This window comes from Carcharodon carcharias, chromosome 27, assembly GCF_017639515.1.
Source record: "Carcharodon carcharias isolate sCarCar2 chromosome 27, sCarCar2.pri, whole genome shotgun sequence".
NCBI classification, from domain to species: Eukaryota; Metazoa; Chordata; class Chondrichthyes; order Lamniformes; family Lamnidae; genus Carcharodon; species Carcharodon carcharias.
In genome coordinates, this window is record NC_054493.1 from 17,496,844 (window position 1) to 17,520,663 (window position 23,820).

General features: G+C 43.8%; 1 protein-coding gene and 2 long non-coding RNA genes across 3 annotated transcripts; 2 read left to right on the forward strand and 1 right to left on the reverse strand.

The window, feature by feature from the left end:
• Positions 1 to 2,733: 2,733 nt before the first annotated feature.
• Positions 2,734 to 21,214, forward strand: LOC121270379 (zinc finger protein 271-like). The gene is made up of 2 exons (XM_041175683.1): positions 2,734 to 3,229; positions 20,261 to 21,214. Exons 1-2 carry the CDS (start codon positions 2,855 to 2,857, stop codon positions 21,104 to 21,106), a joined length of 1,221 nt encoding a protein of 406 aa, XP_041031617.1. The 5' UTR covers positions 2,734 to 2,854; the 3' UTR covers positions 21,107 to 21,214.
• Positions 7,142 to 12,102, reverse strand: LOC121270387. The gene is made up of 3 exons (XR_005941517.1): positions 12,028 to 12,102; positions 10,700 to 10,815; positions 7,142 to 8,756 (listed from the first exon to the last, which is right to left on the reverse strand). It is a non-coding gene; the product is annotated as an uncharacterized LOC121270387 (long non-coding RNA).
• LOC121270388 lies at positions 15,821 to 18,227 on the forward strand. The gene is made up of 4 exons (XR_005941518.1): positions 15,821 to 15,864; positions 16,569 to 16,673; positions 17,665 to 17,760; positions 18,211 to 18,227. It is a non-coding gene; the product is annotated as an uncharacterized LOC121270388 (long non-coding RNA).
• Positions 21,215 to 23,820: the final 2,606 nt, after the last annotated feature.

Here is a 23,820-nt window from a genome sequence, read left to right on the forward strand (position 1 = left end):
CTATCACAAGTTAATTCCTTTTGAAGGGCTCTCTCTCTCCCCATCTCCTCCATCCTCACCCCCAAAAACAAGTGTGAGGAGCTCATGAAGCTTCTTTGTCGCTGAGATTGAGACAATCCGATCAACTCTCTCTGCTCCTCCCCTCCTTTCCACTAGACCATCTGGCCAAACTTCCTCTAAAGATCTGACCAACTCTAGCCCTGAACTCACATCTTTCTTTAGTTTCTCTCTGATCTCCCGTTATCCTCTCAAGAGCTCATCTTGTCCATGAGACCCACCTTCTGCTTTATTGACCCTATTCTGCTAAACTGCTGACCACTCAGAAGAGTTTTAAATGAGCATAAGTTTATGGAGGGTGGAAGATGGGACACTAGTCAGGAGAGCATTGGAATAGTCGAATCTGGAATCAAAGACATGATTGAAGATTTCAACAGGAAATGAGCTGAGGAGGGATGAAGAAACTGATATTAGAGGTGGGGGAGCTGATTTTAGTGATGGATAGGATAAGTTGTCGGTAGCTCAGCCCTCAGCTGAGGGTCAAATAGGAAACTAAGGTTGCAATCGGTCATCTTCAGCCTCAGACTTTGGTAAGGGAGGGGGATGGAGTTGGTGATGAGGATGACAGTGTTAATGGCGGTGGGTGGGGGCTATGGGCCCATGTACTAAACCACCTCCTGGGCCACAGCTGTAGAGAGTTGAACATTAATTCGTCTCTGTCCCATAGGACAACGTCCCAGAAACAGGTCCAATCTCAATGTGGTGGTAAAAATTTCTGTTCACCAATTGGTCTTTCAATTACATTGTTATAATCCATAATTTCCCATATGCCAGAATGTGACCCATCAATGACTGCAGGAGCCCAGTGTGATTACTCAGCACCAGGTTGTACTCTGAGCATGTACAGTACAAGTGGTGGATGTGGAACATGCTGATCAGGAGCAGGTGGGAGATGACGCTGAATTACAGAGAATACCGACTCCAGAAACAGAGCTTTCTGTTCAACTGATCTATGCTGGTGTTTATATTTCACACAAGACAATTCCATTCCATCTACCTCAACACAGCTTTTTGGCTTATATTTCTTTATAGAAGTACCAGCACTGAAATAAAAGTAAAATATGGTAGATGCTGGAAATCTGAAATAAAAACAGAAAGTTCTGGAAATCCTCAGCAGGTTTGGCAGCTTCTGTGAAGAGAGAGAAACAGATTTAACATTTCCAATCCAATATGATTCTTCTTCAGAACTGAGTATTTCCAGCATTCTGATTTCATTTTAAACACATAATTGATGTAAACTTTATTGTCCTTACAGGTATCTGGATGTAAATCTGATTTCAGACCTTCCTCTGAACAGTTTTCAAACTGACTCCAGCTCATTGTCCTTCACTAAAGACCCGGATGGAAAACACTCAGCACAAGATGGCGGCGGCCGGTTGCCCAGATAACCCGGGCCTGTCACCGGGGAGGAAGCCCCGCCCTCACCCCTCTGCCTTCACCAAAATGGCCGTTCATGATCCTTGCTCCCTGAACACAACTCACCTTCCTCTTCCAAGATGGCGGCGGATGGTGATCCCCCCACCCCGCCAGTGTGCAGGTGCAGTGTGGGTGTGCGCTCTGAGCATGCTCAGTGTCAGTTATGGTGACAGAGTGAGGAGGGGCGGACGGTTCGGGAGGCGAGAGGAGATTGTGAGCACAGGGTAGGAATGGAAACCGCGGCTGGACTGGGAACTGGATCAACTTCTGGGGTAGGCCCCAGGCCCCATGTTTACCCCACGGTGACAGGCCCGGGGGGAGGGAGCGATGGAGCCGGCTGCTGGACGTGGAGGATTTGGAAAAACTTTGTGGATCCGCAAACCCTGAGGAATAATTGTCAGCTCCTGGTTTGCAGCTGCGGGACTTCTCCCTCCCGGGAACAGGCCCAGGTTAACGGCCGCCATCCTGGGTCAGCGAGTGGAGGATGGTTCACATCAGAGGATGGGGGAGGGGGGACAATAAATAAGAGGTTACGCTTTGGGCTCAAATCAATGAGGAATCTGATCTGTGTTTAGGAAACTGTTAACAAATGGCCCCTTGTAAAACATGATCTTCAGTTGTAGAATTTATTAAAAGGATACAGAGAATTATCCAACACTTTATTTGAATTTCAGCCCAGGGAGGAGGGAGAGTGTGTGGGACGGGGATTTACAGCTTTGGAGGAACAAGAGAGGAAAAAATGTTCCATAGAAACTAAAATTAACTTCTGAATTTCTGTGTTGTGCTTACAATGAAGTCTTTTGAAACCTCTGCTTACAGGGGCATCAGAAGGGAGAATTTATAGACTGGTAACTCAAACAACACATCACATCAAGATCTAACAGAGTCACTTGATTCATCAGGAGCTGAATATCATTGGCCTTTGAATGTGGAAGGAGAAATATTTGCCTATTCTGACCGTAGAAGAAAAAAATCACTCATCTATATGACTGGAAAAGCACCGAGACACACTCACACCGGTGAGAGTGTTCCAGTGCACTGACTGTGCAAAGAGCTTTAGCTAGTTACGCAACCTGAAAAAATTACAGCATTTACAGTGGGGAGAAACCGTACACGTGTCTGTGTGTTTGGACAAGGATCCAACCTGGAGAGACACAAGGACACCTGCACTGCGGTAAAACTGTGGAAATGTGGGGACTGTGGAGCTGGATTCATTTCCCCATCCCAGCTGGAAATTCACCGGCGTATTCACAATGGGGAGAGGCCGTTCACCTGCATCGATTGTGGGAAGGGTTTCACCCAGTTATCAAATCTTCTGACACACCAGCGTGTTCACAGTGGCGTGAGGCCATTCAGCTGTTCCGTATGTGGGAAGGGATTCATGAGCTCATCTAACCTGGGGACCCACCAGCAGGTTCACACTGGGGAGAGGCCATTCACCTGCTCTGTGTGTGGGAAAGGCTTCACTCAGTCATCTGCTCTACTGACACATCAACTTGTTCACAGTGATCAGAGATTGTTCAAATGCTCTGACTGTGAGAAGAGTTTCAAAGGACCAATAAATTTGCTCAAACACCAGCAAGTTCACACTGGGGAGAGGCCGTTCACCTGCTGTGTGTGTGGGAAGAGATTCACTCGGTCACATAACCTGCACAGACACCAGCGAGTTCACACTGGGGAGAGGCCTTTCAACTGCCCCATCTGTGGGAAGAGATTCACTTTTTCATCTAACCTGAAGAGACACCAGAAGTTTCACATATGACAACAGGGGTTGGATTCTGCTGTTATTGCTGCTGTGAATCACATCCAGGTTTAAACTATGTTCATTCTGAGAGCTGGGGTTGGATTTTCACTTCCTGACGAGGGTGAGAACTGGGACTTGTGCGACTTGAAAATTACTTTCCTGGTCAGAGGCATTGGATCCGCTGCCTCTGAGACAGTTTGTGATTTTCAAAGCGCCAATTAACTCACCACCAATTAACCGTCTGATTAACCACTAATGAACCAATTTAATCTCATTAAATAAGTTATTACGGAGTCTGTCTAAAACAGAATGGGAATTTCAATCTTTTCTTCTGGATTCTAAATTGATTTATGGGGTACAGGTTGTTTGCAATAAATCCCCAATTGTGAATGAAATCGTCAGGTTCTACAGGACTTAACCATCTGGCAGGAATGAATGCTTTAAATGGTCATTTCAAAAAGATATATTAACCATTAAAAGATGGAAAGGTAACAAGTTAGAAAGATTAAATCAAAGTTTCTATTAACAGTAAGAGGAGAATGTTTAACTTTAACAATTAAACAGACTTCTCAATGTTGCTCGGTCGATCAGGCAGAAGATGTGAAGTGAGGATAACCCTCCATCATTTGATACACAGATAACATGCTAACAAAATGGCTTCTCGCAACCTTCATTTTTACACTTAAAAGATGCTGTAAGCCTACCTTAGCCAAGTTGTTGGAAATGGCTAATTGGTCTATAATTTGTCAAGAATGTGGCAAGAGCTAACTCCATTGGTTTTAGCTAATTTACCACATTGTCTTAAACTTAGGACAGTGCCTACCTTTAAGCTGTGTCTCTTTTCTTGGTGTCTTTACAGGAGCCCATTCATTAAGACAGACTCAACAACCAAGGACAGTGTGTGTTCCTGATAGGGAGCAAGTCCAGGGCTGATCCCATTTCTTTCCCAGCTGTTACAGCACTTTAATTCTCTCATAAGAAATGCTAATGGAGAAATACAGAAAAAACATTAAATGACTTCTGTTTAACCACTAGTCATCTGTTGCTCATCAGTCATTGCTTCGTGATACTGTTTTGGGTTAGTTTGTTGTAAAAGGTTAACATCAAAATGGCTTCTCATCTCAGCGTTAGCAGAAAATTGTGTTTTGACCTTGTTAGCTTATTACAATGAATATGAAATGAAATGAACCTGAACGTGGTTGGGCTGCACTAAAATCTATTACCCAGGCTTACTTACAGGATGATGCCAGACATGTTAGTGCATAGCTGTTAGAATTACTATGCGTCAAAAGGAAGTTAATTTTCTTTTTTCTTTGTGTGTAAAATTTGTGGGGTAGACTTGTTCTGGTTTGAGCACTGCACCTCAACTTGATGTCAGTGCGCACTTGTTTTGTCTTTATTGTCCTGGTCATTTCATGAACTGCCAGGTCCCCTCTGCAAAGCAGCAGCAAACCCCAAAATGGCTGCTGTCTGCATTTGCTGCTGGCGTCAAACAAGAAGCTCCCTCCCCCTGGAGGCACTTGGTGCCTCGGATTGGATGCTGAGCTCACCTCCTGCCAAAACAGCTCATTTACATTTAAAAATAATGTCTCGAGCAATGCAGTTCAGGTGCAGTGTCTGAACTTGGAATTAATCCAGTGTCAGGTTTCCAAACCTCTTTGAAAATCCAGCTCTTGGGAGTTTATTCCTCCTGATGTTAACAATCCCTGCAACAGGGCTGGAGTTTAATATTCTGGTTAAATGTCAAATAAATCAACTTGGTGTCCAACACAGTGTGTGGAGTATTTGTTCTCTCCAGGTTAAGAGGAGACAAACTGAAATCCTGTTCTTGACTGTTCCATTTCTGGGCCTTTTCTCCACTGTTAAAGAAAGATTTGTATTTCTGCAGAGCCTTTAATGACACCAGGAATGTCCCAAAGCATTTTACAGCCAATGAAATTCCTTTGAGGTCAGTCAATATTGTAATCTAGGAAATACAGCAGCTAATTTATGCACAGCAAGATCCCATGGACAAAAAATTGATAATACCCAGATGATCTGTTTCAGTGATGTTGATTGAGGGATAAATATTGACCACAACTCTTGGTAGAAACCCCCAGCTCTTTGAAATAGTGTCAATGGATCTCTTACACCCATCCATTCTGTCTCAGTGCCATCTCTGACAGTGCAGTGCTCCCTCAGTACTGCAGTGGAATGTCAGCCTGGATTTTATGCTCATCTTTCTGGATGTGGATTTGGACCAACAACCTCCTGACTCAGACATGAAAATGCAACAACTGAGCCACGACTAACACATCATCACTCTGGATTATTTCAGTTCCCAAACTTCTGGTTACTCTCATGGACAAGTCCCAGCTGCCCATACCTTCCAGAGTGTCTCTCCTAGCCTTGGTAGCAAACATCATCTCACTTTTCTGAAAAGGAGGAAGAGAGAAAATGGGGAACTAGAAACCAGTTAGTCTAACATCAATAATTGGCAAAATGTAGGAATCTATCATGAGGGATGTGTTAACAGGGCATTTAGAAAATCATTAACTGATTAAGCAGAGCCAATATGGATTTATGGATGCATATTTGACAAATCTGTTCAGAGCTTTTTGAAAATGTAATAAGTAAGGAGGATAATGAGGGTATCAGTAGATGTTGTGTATTTGGATTTTCAAAAAGCACTTACCACACAAGAGGTAATTACACACAATTCGGTCTGGTGTTTGGGGGTATCTCAGCATGGACTGAGGATTGGCTAATGGTCAGAAAACAGAGAGTAGGAATAAACGGGACATTTTCAGGGTGGCACACTGTGACTAGCAGGTACCACAAGGATTAGTAGTTGTGCCTCAGCTATTTACAATCGATATCAATGACTTAGATGAGGGGACTGAGTGTAATGTATCCAGGTTTTCTGATGATACAATGTTGGGTGGGAAAGTAAGTGCTGAGAAGGACACAAAGAGGCTGCAGCGGGATATAGACAGGTTGGGTAAGAACATGGCAGATGGAATACAACATGGTGAAATGTGAAGTTATCCACTTTGGTAGGAATAGTAAAAAAAATAATATTTTTCGAATGGTGAGAGACTGGGAAATATTTGCATTCAGAAGGACCTGGCTGTTCTTGTACATGAATCACAGAAAGTTAACAGGCAGGTACAGCAAGCAAATGGTAAATGGTCTGTTAGCTTTTATTACAAAGGGATTGGAGTATAAGAGTAAAGATGTCTTACTACAATTACACAGAGCATTGGTAAAGCCTCACCTGCAGTACTGTGTGCGGGTTTAAGCTCCTTACCTAAAGAAATTCATACTTGACCTAGAGGGAGTGAAACAAATGTTCACCAGACTGGTTGCTGGCATGAGGATATTGTCCCATGAGGAGAGATTGAGCAGATTAAGCCTATATTGAATGGAGTTTAGAAGAATGAGAGGTGATCTAACTGAAACATTCTTAAGGGGCCTGACAAAGTAGATGCTGAGAAAAAGTTTCCCATCTGGAGAATCTAGACACAGGGATTAGTCTTAAAATAAGGGGTCAACCATTCATGACTGAGATGAGGAGGAATTTCTTCATTCAGAGTTGTGATCCTTTGGAATTTTCTACCCCAGGGAGCTGTGGTTCTCAGTTATATTTAAGACAGAGGTCGATAGGGTTTTGGAATTTTCTAACCCAGGGAGCTGTGGTTCTCAATTATATTTGAAACAGAAGTCGATAGAGGTTTGGGGACAAGGGGAATTAAGGTTCGTGGGGAGTGTGGAGCTAAGGTAGGAGATCAGACATGATCGTATCGACTAGCAGAGCAGGCTGAATGGCCTTTCCTGCTCCTATTTCTTATGTTCATTAAACCTCAGTCTGGTTCCTCTCAAGCTGCTGAGTGAGTGAATTAAATTTTTCTTCACAAATCACCCGGATACCAGATTACAAGTCAGGCCATGATCATTGTTTATTGTTTTCAAATCACAGTAAAATGTGGGCACACAGACCCTTTCTAGACGTGTCTAAATGTGATCAGAGTTATTCAGCAATTCAGCACAAATGGGGAAAGCTATTTCACAAAACAAAGAACAAAGATTCCACAGGATATTCAGTGATTCATTGCAAATCAGCACAAATGGATGCTGAGTATTAATTACAGCGAGGAGCAGAGTCTGAGGTTATAAACTGGTGAGTTTATTTTCAGAGTAATTCCTTCAATATCTGATAAATTAACAGCTTTGATCAGCCCGTCTCACAAACAGCTTGAGCCTCCTTGTGATTACAAACATTCAAAGCTTACCGAGCCTCATCCTCGAGTTACAGGACAGACTTTCTCCAGTCAATATTGAGCACTGTGATCTATTTATTGTTCATCTTTAGTTCAAGACAGTTTCTGAGTGATTTGCATTGAAAACGAGGTTTGCAGACATGATGGTTTATTCACACATGATTGAGAGACGGTGCAGATACACACTAAGTCTAAACTGGGCAACTGACATTAGAGATCAACCCCAACTGTCAGAATGGACACGGTTTAGTCCAGGATGTGATTAACAGCAGCAACAACAGCAGAATCCAACCCCTGTCATCACTTGTGAATTCACTGATGTTTCAGCAGGTTGGATGAATGAGTGAATCTCTTCTCACACACAGAGCAGGTGAACAGCCTATCCCCAGTGTGAATTTGCTGATGTTTCACCAGATCATTTCTGCTTTTAAAGTGCTTCTCACAGTCAGAACATTGAAAAGGTCTCGTATCTTTGTGAACAAGGTGATGTGTAGTGAGATGAGATAAACGAGTGAATCCCTTCCCACACTCAGAGCAGGTGAACGGTCTCTCCCCAGTATGAACTCGTTGGTGTGCAGTGAGGTCGTCTGCCCACCTGAACCCAGTCCCGCAGTGAGAACGCATGAACGGTCTCTCGTCAGTGGGAACACGTTGATGGGACGTCAGTTTCTCAGACCTTTTAAAGCACTTCCCACAGTCTGGACATTTAAAAGGTCTCTCATCTGACTGAACATGCCAGTGCCTCAACAGATTGGATGATCGAGTGAATCCCTTCCCACACTTGGAGCAGCTGAACGGCCTCTCCCCGATGTGAGTGCATTGGTGTTTCAGCAGGGTGGAGGATCCCCTGAATCTCTTCCCACACTCAAGAGCAGCTGAACGGCATGGAACTGGTGTGAATGCGCTGGTGTTCCATCAGTGAACGTGGGCTTTTAAAGCTCTTTTCACAGTTACAGCATTTAAACTCTCCCTCGTCAGCGTGAACTCGTTGGTGTTACAGCAGGTTGGATGACTGAGTGAATCCCTTCCCACACTCAGAGCAGGTAAATGGCTGCTCCCCAGTGTGACTGCGCCGATGAGTTTCCAACTGAGACGAGTAATTGAACCCCTTCCCACAGTCCCCACATTTATAGGGTTTCTCACCAGTGTGAACGGTGCTTTTTCCTTCCATGTTCCAAGGCTGATGATATTGCCAGACTGATAAATTGAGAGGCTCCATCAGATTCTGATGTGATGTTTGGTTTCAGTTTCCTGACTGCAAATCCTCCCCTTCTAATACCCTGTAAAATTGATTTAAAACAGATAAAAGGGAGTGAGAGAGAACCCACAAAAACACAAAGGCAGGTTGTGAAATTGAGCTGAATGAATCTGGTCATTTGTGGGGCCGGCACCAGGAAAAAGTGACCATGAAAACTGCTGGTTTGTCATAAAAACCCAACTGGTTCACTAATGTCCTTCAGGGAACGGAACCTGCCAGCCGGTCTGGAGCTACACAAGAGCCTGGCCTCTATGGGAGGAGAAAGAGAGAGAGGTGGAGGAGGGGGTAACGGAGACGGATTTGATACATGAGAATTTTGACATCATGTCCCAAACCCAGCACCCCATCTTCTGGAAGAGCAAGAGCAGCTGGCGCATGGGAAAACCAGCACGTCCAAGACACACCAGCACATTCACACTGGGAAGAGGCTTTGTTTTGTAACCTTTATTCTTAAAAGAAAGTATCTTTCTTTGGGCTATTCTCAAGGTTTTGCAAGATGAAACCAAACAGAAATTTGCTTGTACTTCTTGCAATTTAGTTATTGTCTTCACTGCTCATGAAGTGATCTGCTCGACAATGAGGGTGATCACTTTTTGGAACAACCTCCATTTTGACTGTGACCTTGACCCTGAGCTTCTGGTCATTTGTCATTTTAATTCTCTGCCCCACTCCCACTCTGACCTCTCTGTCATTGGCCTCCTGAACTGTTCCAATGAAACTCAGTGGGAGCTTGAGGAATAGCCGCTCATCTTTCGATTCGGCACTTTACAACCTTCCAGACTCAATATCGAGTTCAGCAGTTTCTGCACCAACAGGATCAGGATTGCCAGGGTCGGGAACTCTCGACCTGAAAAGGTGCTGGAACCTGATTCTAAGTTTAGACTCCGCTCACTCATCCTAGATTCCCCTACCAGTGGAAATAGTTCCTCTCTATCCACCCTGACAGTTATAATTAATATACTGAAAACTTTGATCAAATCACCACTTAATCTTCTAAATTCAGGGATCACAATCTTCACAGTGAGTATTTTAGCAGAATGGATAGAGAGAGTCAATATATAATGAAAGGCACAGTTATAAAGAGTGAGCAGGGACAGAGGGACCTGTGGGTTCATGTGCAGAGATCTTTGAAGGTGACAGGACATATTAAGAGCGTAGCTGGTTAAAATAAATTGGATCTCGAGCTACATGAATAGTGGCGTTGAGTACACAAACAGGGAAGTTATGCTGAATCTTTATAAAGCTCTGGTTAGGCCACAATTCAAGAATTGCATCCTGTCCTGGTCACCTCACTTTAGGAAGGATGTGAAGGTCATTGAGAAAAGTGCAGAGGAGATTTACCAGAATGGTTCCTGCAAAGGAGATTGAGGGGAGATTGATAGAGGTGTACAAGACTATGACAGGTTTAGATAAGGTAGAAAAAGAAAGGCTATTCCCATCAGCTGATTGCTCAAGGACTCATGGACACAGATTTAAGGACTTGGGTAAGAGATTGAGGGGCTTCTGAGGGAAAACATTTTTACACAGTGAGTGTAATGAGCTGGAACTTGTTGCCTATGAGGGTGGTGGAAATGGACATGATGAATGATCTCAAAAGGAAATTGTAGAGGCACTTGAGAGAAATAAACCTGCAAGGATACAGGGATAGAGTAGGGGAATGGGACTGACTGGATTGCAGTAGAGAGCTGGCATGGAATTAATGGGCCTAATGGCCTCCTCTGTGCCATAATAAGTCTATGACTCTTTTGTGTAATCTCACCTTGTAATTTAAACCATGGAGTTCAGATATCACTCAGGTAAATGTCACTCCCTCCAAGGCCATTCTATCCTTCCCGTTATTTGTTGCCCAGAACTGAATATAATTCTCCAGGTGTGCTCTAACCAGGGTTTGTGTGTCTCAGTGCTTTTCCAGTCACATTGATACCTGACATCTTCTCCCATAGGGAGAACAGACAAACATTTTACCTTCCACATTCAGATGCTGTTGATATTCAGGTTCTGATGATGTGAGTGACTCTGTCAGATTTTGATGTGATGTTTGGTTTGAGTTTCCTGTTTGTCAATCCTTCACTTCCAGTACCCTGTAAGTTTACAGAAATCATCACTGTCAGTCCAGGATAGAAATTCACAGCATTCTCTCCTCTAGGGTTACAACTCTGATTAAATATATCCTGGAGGTTTAATCACATGACCTGCCCCCACACATGCATCCTTTTCACACTGCCTTCCGACACCAATTGGAAATCAAAAAGTCTCATTATCCAATTGGATGATGATTGACTGTCAGCCAAACAGCCTTTATCCCATTTTCAGTATTTTTATATCTGGTAAAGAGAAATGTTCAAAGAAAATTACAAAAAAATATATTTTTTAATGTCCTGATGATTTTTCTCCAGGGTTGCACACGACAGTGTCCTGGGGATTCATCTTCAATTCCTGGAGACTCCAAGAAGGTTATGCTGAACTTATATAAGACACTAGTTAGACCTCATCTGGAGTATTGTGTACAGTTCTGGGCATCACACGATAGGAACGATATGAATGCATTGGAGAGTGTGCGGAAGAGGTTGACAAGAATGGTTCCAGGGATGAGAAACTTCAGTTATGAAGATAGATTGGAGAGGTTGGGACTGTTCTCCTTGAAGAGAAGGCTAAGAGGAGTTTTGATAGAGATGCTCAAAATCATGAGGGAGTTGGATAGAGTAGAAAGGGAGAAACTGTTCCTGCTCGGAAAAGAATGGAGAACAAGACAGCAAAGATTTAAAATGATTTGCAAAAAAAGGCAAATGTGATGTGAGAAAAAAACTTTTTCACACAGTGAGTGGTTCGGATCTGGAATGCACTGCCTGGAAGTGTGGTGGAGACAGGTTCAATCGAGGCATTCAAGAGGACATTGGATGATTATTTAAATAGAAACAATATGCAAGGTTACGGGGAAAAGGAGAATGGCACTGTTATAATGCTCATTTTGAGAGCCGGTACAGACACGATGGGCTGAATGGACTCCTTTGTGCCGTAACAATTCTGTGAATCTGATGGGATGGCAACACTTCCTCTGCTCCTGGTCCAGGATCACCCCCAATAAATATGGTTGTCGCGCACACGCAGTGCTGTACATTGCCCCCCACCAAGATGGCGGCCGGCAAACCAGGCCTACGAGCGGGAGGAGTCCCATTGCTTATACTCCGTTCGATGCCAAGGCGGGATCGATAAGTTTTTATTTCGGGTTTCAGGCCTACACTGAGTATTTATGAAGCATCCCCACCCACTTCGATGGTTCTAATCCTCCTCACCCAGCCACCGGCTCCATTACTCAACTGCACTCGATAACTTCCTTTCCGTTCTTTGCAGCTCCAGTGACAGCCCACATTGCGCATGCTCGGGTCGCAACGGAATAGTGCGCTTGCGCAAAGAGCCCCTGTAATCAGGATAGAGCACATTCATACTCGCAGCGAATGCTGGGTAACATCTCGCCATTGAAAGTCGATAGTTGTTGATGGAACATAAAGTTATGCGATTCGATTACGATTGGAGCCATTGGGCCACGATACCAATTTATTAAATTAGTTGGTGCAGCAACTAAAGACCACGGGCCCTCTAACATAGTTTTGTACTGGGAGTGATTAAAAGCAGAACGAACACCTACAGTTAGGTGTGAACTCACCGGGGTATCAGCAGGTGGAGTGTAAAAGTGTTTTTTCCCCATATACAGAATAGTTAAACTGCCCCTCACCAACATGAAAGCACTGACAGTGGATCAAGTGCTTTTAGCTTTTAAAGCTAGAATGTTAACCATTGGCTCAACTGAGCAAATCCCTTCACACACAGGAAGTGTCTGAGTGGTCTCCCTCTGGTGTGACTGTGCTGTTGTGTCGGTTAATGGGATAACTGAGTGAATCTATTTCCACATTCATCTGGCAAAGTATCTTTTCATAGGGGGATTTTACCCATGAGTTTCCAGCTCAGACGGGAATCTCAAATGCCCCTGGTAATGAATTCCATGTTCTCAGCACTCTCCAGTTAAAGAAAAGCAAAATACTGTGGATGCATCAGATTTGAATTAACATTCGAAAATTCTGGAAATACTCCGTAGATCTGATAGTATCTGTGGAGAGAGAAACAGAGTTTACATTTCAGGCAGATGACCTTTCATCAGAACTGCACAGACCTGAAATATTAACTCCTTCTACAGATATGATGAGCATTTCCAGCATTTTCTGTTTTTATCTCTGGTTGCTCTAGAACTATACATTAGATTTATCAGTGACAAACTGATAATTATTCTCATCTGTCTGCAACTGGAAACATCTTTCACTTGTCTACCCTGTCAAACCTTTTCATAATCTTAAATGTTCAGGCCATCCTTCACTCTCTTTTCCAGAGAAAACATTTACAGCCTGTCCAATCTTTCTTGTTGGTGTAACCTGCCAGTTTCGCCATCATTCGAGTATTTTTTTTCTTGCATCTTCTCCAGTTCTTCCAGATCCATTTTATATATGAAGCTAATCTGAGCAGCAAACTCACAATTGTCCCCAAATGCCTGTATGTTGCAGCATTTTAATCATAAGCTGAATATAAGATGGTATGGAATGAGCAGATCCAACGAGCCAGTCTGTAATATTATGGAGCATTTACAAAGTTATCTCTTCCCCTTACAGTGGGATGGTGGGCTGTTTAACTCTTAATCCATCACTTATGACATAAAGAATAACATGTCAGAGAAAGACAGGATTTCAGTGGAGTGACAGAAGCCAGATGAAAGTTCAGTTAATATGATTGCCAAGCAGTGACAGGGAGCACTTGCGATTCATGTGCACCCTCTCTATGCATTTTCCAGATTAAAAATGAATTGAATCTATCACTCTCCATCTTGAGTATATTCGAGATGCAAATCCATGATTTGGATACTCGGGGAATCAACAGATTTGGGGATAGAGTGGGAAAGTGGGGTTAAGGTGGAAAGTCATTTACTGGTTCAGAAGCTCAGGGACCGTATGGTCTACACCTGCTCCTATTTCTTGTGCTGTTTTGAACAGCAGTGTGAATCATTTCTATGCAAACACAGCAGATGCAACACCCGCACTTTCACCTCCCCTTCTTACATTCCAGGGCCGCAAACACACTTTCCAAGTAGCACAGTGATTTCCTGTGTCTTCTTGCAATTTAGTATTGTGTTACCTGCTCATAATGCGGTCTCCTCTACACTGAGGAGATTAAATCTGGATTGGGTGATTGCTTTGTGGAATATCACCAGTCTGTGAGCTTCCGGTCATTTACTATTTTAATTCTCACCTCACTTCAGGTTTGACCTCTGCCCTCAGCCTCCCGCAGTCTTCTAATAAACCTCAAAGGAAACTTGAGGAACAGCACCTCGTTATTGATTGGCCACTTCATGACCTTCTGGACTCAACATTCATTTCAACAATTTCAGATCATAATCACTCCCTTTTTTTCCCCGCACAGTAGCTGCTGCTAATGGTTCTGCTGTTACGATTTGTACTTCCTCTGGACTTGTCTTTTATTTGTTCACTTGTTCCATTGGTTTGTCTACTTGTATCATTATCGTCCAATTTTGCCTTGCACCATCAACCCCTTTGTCATTTAATCTCCAACCTTCCATCCTTTCACAAGACCGTTTTTCTTTTCTGCTCTATGCTTCTCTTATCCCCGACTCTGTACCTGTTGGTAAACATAGGAACATAGTTCTTCCAGTTTGGATAAAAGTTCAGTGATCTGAAAAATTCACTCTGTTTCCCTCTCCATAGATGTTGTTTGCTGAGTGTTTCCAACATTTTCTGTTTTGAGGTCAGATTTCTGGCATCTGCAGTATCTTGTTTTTGGGTCACTGTGGATCAGTTTACTCTCACTTTCCATTATCTGTTTCAAGGTGAAGAAGGAACGTTTAAGAAATGAGACAACAGTAACTGTCACCCTGTCCAACATGAAGCTAAACTCATTGTTAATTCCTCATCAGCAACAATGTTAATCACAAAGCTTCCAGCCAGGATTGATAAAAGCAAAATACTGCTGATGCTGGAAATCTGAAACAAAAACAGAAAACTAAAGAAAAACTCAGCAGGTCTAACAGCATCTGTGGGGAGAGAAACAGAGTTTACTTTTCGAGTCTGTATGACTCTTCTTCTGAGCCAGGATTGAACCAGGGACTTTCCTCATGTAAAGTAAATGTGATAATCACTGCACTGGGGAAATGAGTGTGAATCCCCCGGACAAAGGGGAACTGACCATCCATCTCTAGCTCTAATTCCCAAACAGAAAATGCTGCCAAGAATCAGCAAGTCAAAACGCAAACTGGAAGAACAGCACCTCAACTTCCGACTAGGCACTTTACAGCCTTCCGGAATTCAACAATTTTAGATCTTGAACTCTCTCCTCCATCCCCACCCCCTTTCTGTTGCTTCCCCCTCCTTTTTGTTTTTTTTTTCCATTAATTTATATAGATTTTTCTTTTCCCACCTATTTCCATTATTTTTAAATGTATTTCCACCCATTGTTTATCTTTTAGCCCTTTTGGTATTCCCCCACCCCCACTAGAGCTATCTGTACCTTGTCTGTCCTGCTTTCTACTCTTAATTAGCACATTCCTTTAGATAATATCACCACCTTCAACACCTCTTTGTCCTTTTGTCTGTGACATCTTTTGGTTATCTCCACCCATGACTGGCTGCTTGTCCCAACAACCCAACCCCCCGCCCCCCCCACCAAGCCATCTTATATTTCACCCGTTTCCTATTTTTACTTAGTTCGGTTGAAAGGTCATGAGGACTCGAAACGTCAACTGTGCTCTCCTCCGCCGATGCTGCCAGACCTGCTGAGTTTTTCCAGGTATTTCTGTTTCCGTTTTTGTTTTGGATTTCCAGCATCCGCAGTTTTTTGCTTTGAGGCTGAGTCTGTAGCCGCTCTCAAAGTTTGAAACCGTCACAATACCCAGGCGATTGACAGCAGCTCGGGACCAATAGAAACCAGGGGCGGGACAGGAGGACCGAGCTGGAGCGGCTGGTCCTCCAACGAATCGGAGTGAATGAGGGGGCAGGGCTGGTCTTGTGACTGAAGCATGCGCAGTGAAAGTAATGGCGAGAGTGAGAGATGCTTCTTTTTCGGACCCGCAATCGGTAAAGGGGGGCGGGGAATGGCGGGGCGGAGGGATTGATGGATGCGATTGGCGGGGAGGCTTCGTAAACATGTTGTGTAAACCTCGAACTCCGAAAAAAATTTTACTGTTCCACCGTTTGTACCGAGTGGGGTCGCAGCTTCCAGTGATCGGGCTGGTGCTGGTTAACTGCCACCATCTTTAATGAGGGTCATCTGCAGGAGGCGCCTGCGCGGCCGCCATCTTTGTAGGGGGCAATGTTTTACTGACCGGGAGGAACTTGTTATCCAAAGTTCAGAATGGTGACTACTTGTCCATCAAGCTGCATTAGCCTTTGAGTCCCAATGTCTTATTGAGGAGACAGAGAAAGAAAAGGAAGCAAATCCTGCTCTCCTAATCCCAATACCTCATGGAACATCCTACCCAATGTGTCCAAAGCTCTGTGCCTCTGTTTAATCACATTAAAACCCACGGCAGAAACTCACGACCCTGAGTAAACATCATCCTTGAATCGAGGAACTGCTGATGACGATGAGAGGCAATAAGCAGCAGGGCGCAGGAGGGGAGAATGTTGTGAATTTCTATCCTGGACTGACAGGGATGGATTTTGGAAACTCTTTTTACAGGGGGTTAGAAGGGGAGGATTTACACACAGCAAACTCAAATCAAGAGAAATATTTTTGTATCCTGGACTGACAGTGATGGCTTTGTGAACTTTTTTCACAGAGTATTTGAAGAAAATTTTCAGACAGGAAACTCAAACCAAATATCACATCAACATCTGACAGAATCAGCAATTCATCGGGACCTGGACATTATCAGTCTTTGAGTGTAAGTATTGAATTCCAGGTCATTACCACTCGCTGTGTAAAATTTCTTCCCCTCATCTCCCCTGTAAATCTTGCCCAAAACCTTAAATCTATGGCGAGTAACCTTTTCACAATCAGATAAATGGAACAGATTTTCTTTATCTACCTTACCTAAGCCTATTATAAACTTGTACACCTCTATCAAATCTCCTCTCAATCTCCTTTGCTCCAAGGAGAACAGCCCCAGTTCCTCCAATCTAATATTACAAGTAAAATTCACACCCCTGGAACCATTCTGGTAAATCTCCTCTTCACCCTCTCAAGGATCTTCACATCCTTCATAATGTGTGGTGATCACTGGTTTGCACAGACCCAGATGTTCTGTGTTCATGTCTGTGATGTCATCACATGCCGACAATTGCTCAGTGACATCACCCCACTCCCCGGGTCTTTCCTCAACTGGGAGATTTTTCTCTGACTCCAGTGCTTCTGATATCTTTCCAGCTGCAGGCTCCAGCAGGAGATTTTAATATTGAAAACAGTGAAATTATTTCAGAGGTGAGTATTTTTGACCATTCAGCTACCATTTAGAATTCTTAATGCTATGCTTTGTTATCTGTGAGAGTTTCATGACTCTAGGGCTGTGCAGCTCCTGTTCTGTGGACCTGAATCCAGCTATTGCTCTGTTTCACCTCTGCTCTTCCAGATCACCTCTCTCCTGTTGTCTAACATTCTCTGCCTCGTGTATTGGGTGTATTTTAGCTCTATTTGGTATTTTATATTTTGCTTACCGGCTGTATCTTCCTACCAAACTTTTCATAGTAAAGAATTCTTTTTCCTGTGCCATAGCCCGTTTCTCTTCCGTTTCCAAGCTTATATTGACCACCAAATTCTACATCATTTTTATTCCCCATTATTCATTCTGCACAACCTGAAACATTAACTATTTTGCTTTCTCCACAGATACTGCCTGATCTACTGAGTATTTCCAGCATTTGTTCTTTTTATTTCAGATTTCCAGCAGCTGCGTAATTTGTGTTCCTTTTACTGCAAGCATTGCTCACATAATCGAGTCTACAAACACACATTAAGAGCCAGCTTGTTGCCAGGTAGGCATTGGTTCAGAAGTTGGTTCTCAGCCTCCAGTGTTGGTCCTTTTTAATAGAATCGGAGAATCTTTGAATGATTACAATACAGACGGAGGCCATTTGATCCTTTGTGCCTGTTCTGGTTCTCTGCAAGGACAGATCAGCTAGTCCCACTCCCCTGTCCTTTCTTCATAGCCCAGCAATTTTTTTTCTCCTTAGATTTTTATCCAATTCCCTTTTTAAAGTCTTATTTGCATCAGTTTGGGCTGAAGGGGAGATGGAGGAGAAGCTGCTGGATTTAACCCTGAGGACTTTGGAACTCAGTTGGACCCAACAATTTCAATCTGAAATTATCAAGGGAGGCAGATACTAGGGGAGATCAGGTTATTAAATGAACACTGTCCATACAATATAAAAGGGTATTGTTTTTGAAACGTATACATATTTTAAAAATTTAATCTTGGGATCTAGATGCCGCTAACAAGACCAGCAGCATATATTGCCAATGCCCAGTTGCTCATAGTGAAGATGATGTTTGACCTTCTTACCTCTGCAGTCCGTGTGGTGAAGGTGATCTCATGAAGCTGTTAGGTGAGGCGTTACATGATTTTGACCCAGCGACGATGAAGGAGCAGAGATATATGTCCAAGTCAGCGAGGGGTGATCTTACTGAAACATAAAAGATTCTGAGGGCACTTGTCAGGGTAGATGTTGAGAAGATGTTTCCATTAGTGGGAGAATCTCGAACTAGGGGACATAGTTACAGAATAAGGGGACACTCATTTAAAACTGAGATGCAAAGGAATTTCTTCTCTGAGAGGGTAGTGAATGTCTGGAATTCTCTACCCCAGAGAGTTGTGGACGCTGGATCACAGAAAGGATTTAAAGAGGAGGTAGATAGATTTTTGAAATATTGAGGAGTTGAGGGCTATGAAGAGCTGGCATGAATAAGGACTTGAGGCCAGGGACAGATCAGCCATGATCTTATTGAATGGCTGGACAGGTTTGAGGGGCCGAATGGCCTACTCCTCTTACTTCTTATGTTCTCATAATTTGTATTTATATTGTGCCTTTAACATAATAAAACTTTCCAAGACATTTCACAAAAATGTTGCAAAGAAACATTTGAACTGAGCCACATAAGTTGTTGTGAGAGAGCAGGGCAGCAGGTGTATGGCCAAAGAGGTAGTTTTGAGGATTATCTTAAAGGATGAGAGTGAGGTAGCAGAGTTTGGGGCCTAGGCAACTGAAAGGACAGCCACCAATCTGCAACACTCAAGAGGCCGAAATTAGATGAGTACAATGATCTTGGAGGATTGTCTGTCTGGAAGAGATTACAGAGATAGGGAAGAATACAACCATGGAGAAAAATAAGGATGAGAATTTTTAAATTTTGGTGCTTCTTAAACGGGAGCCTTTGTAGGTCAGTGAGCGCAGGGAGGATGGATGAACGAGGCTTGGTGTGAGTAAACACATGGGCAGCAGAATTTTGCGTGACCTCAAGGTCAGAGGGAGGTTGAATGTGGGAGGCCAGTTGGGACTGTGTGAGGATAGTTAAGTCTAGGGGTAACAAAGGAACGGATGATGGTTTCAACAGCAGATGAGCTGAGATGAGGACAGAGTCGGACGATGTTACTGAGGTGGAAATGGGCGGTCTTGGTGATAATGTGGATTCGTGGCTGAAAGCTTATCTTGATTGGGGTGAAAATCCTGCCATGGTTGTGAACACTCTGGTTCAGCCTCAGACAGTTGGCAAGGAGAGGGATGGAGTCGGTGGCTAAGGAGTGAAGTTTGTAGTGGGGACTGAAGACAAAGGCTTTGGTCTTCCCGGTACTTAAGTGGAGGAAATTTCTGTTAATCCAGTACTGGATGTCAGACCAGTCAGGACGATGAGTGACTTGGAGGGGAACTTGGAGGTGATGGTGTTCACATACACCTGATACCCTGGTCCTTTTAGTAGATTCTGGGTTTGTTCCCTCTCTTTGACCCCCTGCCTGTTCCACCTCTCTCTCTCTCTCTCTTCCTCTCTCTCTCTCCTCCCATAGTCTTGTGTAGGTCCATTCTGGGTGACAGGTTCCCTTCCCTGAAGCAGTTGGGTTTTTATGACAATCCATCAGTTTTCATGGACACTTCTTCCTTGTGCCGGCCCCACAAATTACCAGATTCATTCATCTCCATTTCACAACCTGCACTTGTGTTTTTGTGGGTTCTCTCTCACTCCCTTATTTCTGTTTTAAATCACTTTCAGTCGTGAACCTCAAGCCAAACATCACATCAGGAACTGACAGTCGCCCAATTTATCATAACTGGAAAGCATCAGCCTTTGAACATGGAAGGAAAAAGCACCGTTCACATCGCGGAGAAACTGTACACGTGTTCTGTGTGTGGACGAGGTTTCAGACAATCAACAGGCCTGTCAAGACACAAGCGCATTCACACGGGGGAGAAACCGTGGACATGTGGGGACTGTGGGAAGAGATTCAATTACCCGTCTGACCTGGAAACTCATCGACGCAGTCACACTGGGGAGAGGCCATTCACCTGCTCTATGTGTGGGAAGGGATTCACTCAATCATCCAGCCTGCTGAGACACCAGCGAGATCACACTGGGGAGAGGCCATTTACCTGCTTCAAGCGTGGAAAGGGATTCACTCAGTTATCCAACCTATTGGAACATGAGCAAATTCACACTGGGGAGAGGTCATTCACCTGCACTATGTGTGGGAAGGGATTCACTCAGTCATCCAGCCTGCTGAAACACCAGCGAGATCACACTGGGGAGAGGCCGTTTACCTGCTTCGAGTGTGGAAAGGGATTCACTCAGTTATCCAACCTGTTGGAGCACGACCGAATTCACACTGGGGAGAAGCCGTTCACCTGCTCCAAGTGTGGGAAGGGATTCACTCAGTCATCCCACCTGCTGACACACCAGCGAGTTCACACTGAGGAGAGACCTTTCAAATGCCCAGACTGCGAGAAGTGCTTTAAAAGTTCTGGGGAACTGATGCGCCATCAACGTGTTCATACTGAGGAGAGACCATTCAGGTGCTCTCACTGTGCAACTGGATTCAGGCGATCAGAACAACTCACTGTGCACCAGCGAATTCACACTGGGGAGAGGCCATTTACCTGCATGGAATGTGGGAAGGGATTCACTCAGTTATCCACCCTGCTGAATCACCAGCGAATTCACACTGGGGAGAGGCCATTCACCTGCTCTGAGTGTGGGAAGGGATTCACTCAGTTATCTATCCTGCTGAATCACCAGCGAATTCACACCGGGGAGAGGCCATTCACCTGCTCTGAGTGTGGGAAGGGATTCACAACTTCATCCACACTGCTGACACACCAGCGAGTTCACAAGTAACTACAGTGATGGATTTTGCTGTTAATCACATTCAGGACTGAACCATGTTCATTGGAGTCTGTTTCTGCTAATGTTAATAAATTCCAGCCCAGTTATAGAGGATATTATTCTGGCAATAATTAAATAAATCAGCTTTGTGTTGAACACACAGCCTGTCGAATCTTTTTAGTATCTCGAATACAAGTTAGTTCCTTCTGAATGGCTCTACCCAGCCTCCTCCATCCTCACTCCCAACAAGTGTGAGGAGCTTACGGAGCTTCTTTGTCATGAAGATTGAGACAATCCGATCAGCTGCCTCTGCTGCTTCCCTCTTTCCCACCAGCCCACCGGGCCATACGGTCTCTACAGTTCCTCCTTGACCAAGCCCTGAAATTGCATCTTTCTCCAGTTTCTCTTCTATCTCCTGTCAATCCATGTCAGAGCTCATCTTGTCCATGAGATCCGGATCCAAGTCCCTCGATCCTATTCTCATTAAACTGCTGACCATCCAACTTGCCCATGTTAGCTGATATTGTTAACAGTTCTCTCTCTCTCTCCTGGTACTGTCACCCTCGCCTTGAAATGCACCATTGTCACCATCCTGAGAGAAACCAACCCTTGACTCCACAGTCCTAGCAAACTACCACCCCATCTCCAACCTCCATTTCCTCTGCAAAGTTCTTGAACTTGGTGTCCCCCAAGGATCTATCCTGGAACCTTCCTATTTTTCATCTACATGCTGCTACTAGGCAACATCATCCTAAAGCGCCATGTTAGTTTTCACATGTACACTGACAACACCCAGCTCTACCTCACCACCATCCCTCTCCATTCCTCTACTGTTACTAAATTATCAAACTGCTTATCCCACATCCAGTACTGGATGAGCAGAAATTTCTTCCAATTAAAAATTGGAAAGACCAAAGCCATTGACTTTAGTCACTGCTACAAATTCTGTTCCCTAACTACTGAGTCCATCCCTCACCCTGGGAACTGTCTGAGGCTGAACCACGCTTCACAATCTTAGTGTCAGATTTGACCCCAAGATGAGTTCCTGACCACATATCCACACCATCACTAATACCAGATATTTCAATCTCCCTGTCATCACCTGTCTCCACCCCACTCCAGTTCATCTGCTGCTGAAACCCTCATCCATGCCTGAGTTACCTCTAGACTTGACGATTGCAATACATTCCTGACCAGACTCTCACGTTCACCCCACCCCCACCTGGAAACGTGAGATTGTCCAAAACTCTGCTGCCCATGTGCTTTGTCACGCCAATTCCCATTCACCTATTACTCCTGTGTTCTCTGCTCTACATTGGCCATTGGTTAAAACTTGGTTTTGACCAAATCCTGATTTTAAAATTGTAGCCTTGTTTTCAAGTTCCTCTATGGCCCCATCCCTCCGAATCTTTGTAATCTCCAGCCTCACACCCTTTGAGATATCTGCTCTCTTATTCTGGCCCCATCAACATCCCTGATTTTAATTATTCCACCATTAGTAATTGTACCCAGGCATAAAGTTCCCTCCCTAACCCACTCTGCTCCTCCAGCTCTCTCTCTCCTGATTAAAGATGCTCATTAAAATCTACCTCTTCAATCAAGGTTTTGGCCATCTACATTAATAATGTCTTATGTAACTCAGTGCCAATTTTTTTCTTTATGAATTTCCTCTGAAGCACTTGGGATGTTTTATTACATTAATCGTGTTATATAGATACCAGTTGTTACTGTTTCACAACAGCCAGTTTGTGCACAGTAAGATTCCACAAACAGCAATCAGACCAGTGACTGATTAATCCAGTTTTTTTGGTGGTGATAGTTAAAGCACCAATATTGGTCCCACTGCACCAGGAGAACTCCCCTGTCGACACTTTGTGGAGTTGTTGAGGTCTCCTGAGCTGAGAGTGGAGCTGATTGAGCTGTCGGGCCTGCAGTGTACCTTGAAGAACCATTGTTTGGGATCATTCCTCTTAATTCACTGACTCCCAGTTGGAGTTTTTCTACAGTAAAGTAGTTATCTTTGAATATCAATCCCAATTTAATCTTTGGATCAAAATCTACAACTTTTATTCAGCTGTAAAAGAAAGTTCTCGTGTTCATTTAGCACCTTTCACATCCTCAGAACATTTCAAAGTGATTCACAGTCAATGATGCATTTGGAAGGACGAATGAGAAGAGGCAGTATAAACTAAATGGTACAATTTTAAACAGAATGCAGGAACAGAGTGACCTGGGGGTGTATGCACACAAACCTTTGAACCCGTCAGGACGTGTTGATCAATTGTTTATAAAAAATATAATGGGAACCTCGGTTTAGTAATGGGGACATGGAGTGGAAAAGCAGGGCAGTTATCCTAAATCTTTATAAATCACTGATCACCTGTAGTCTTGTGGTCAATTCTGAGCACCACACTTTGGGAAAGATGTCTAGGCCTTTGAGAGAGTGCAGGGAAAATTTGCCAGAATTGTATCGGGGTGAGGGTTTCAGTTATGCGGAGAGACTGGAGAAGCTGGAATTGTTCTCTTTAGAACAGAGAAGGTTAAGGACTGATTTAATAGAGGCGTGGAAATGATTATTTTTTAGGAGTTTTCATTTACATTGGGAGAAATTGCTTCCATTGGCAGGATGATTGATGTGTCCACAGGTTGAGTGAGTAGTGAATCTCTTCCCACACTCAGTGCAGGTGAATGGTTTCTCTTCAGTGTGAGTGAGTTGGTATTTCATC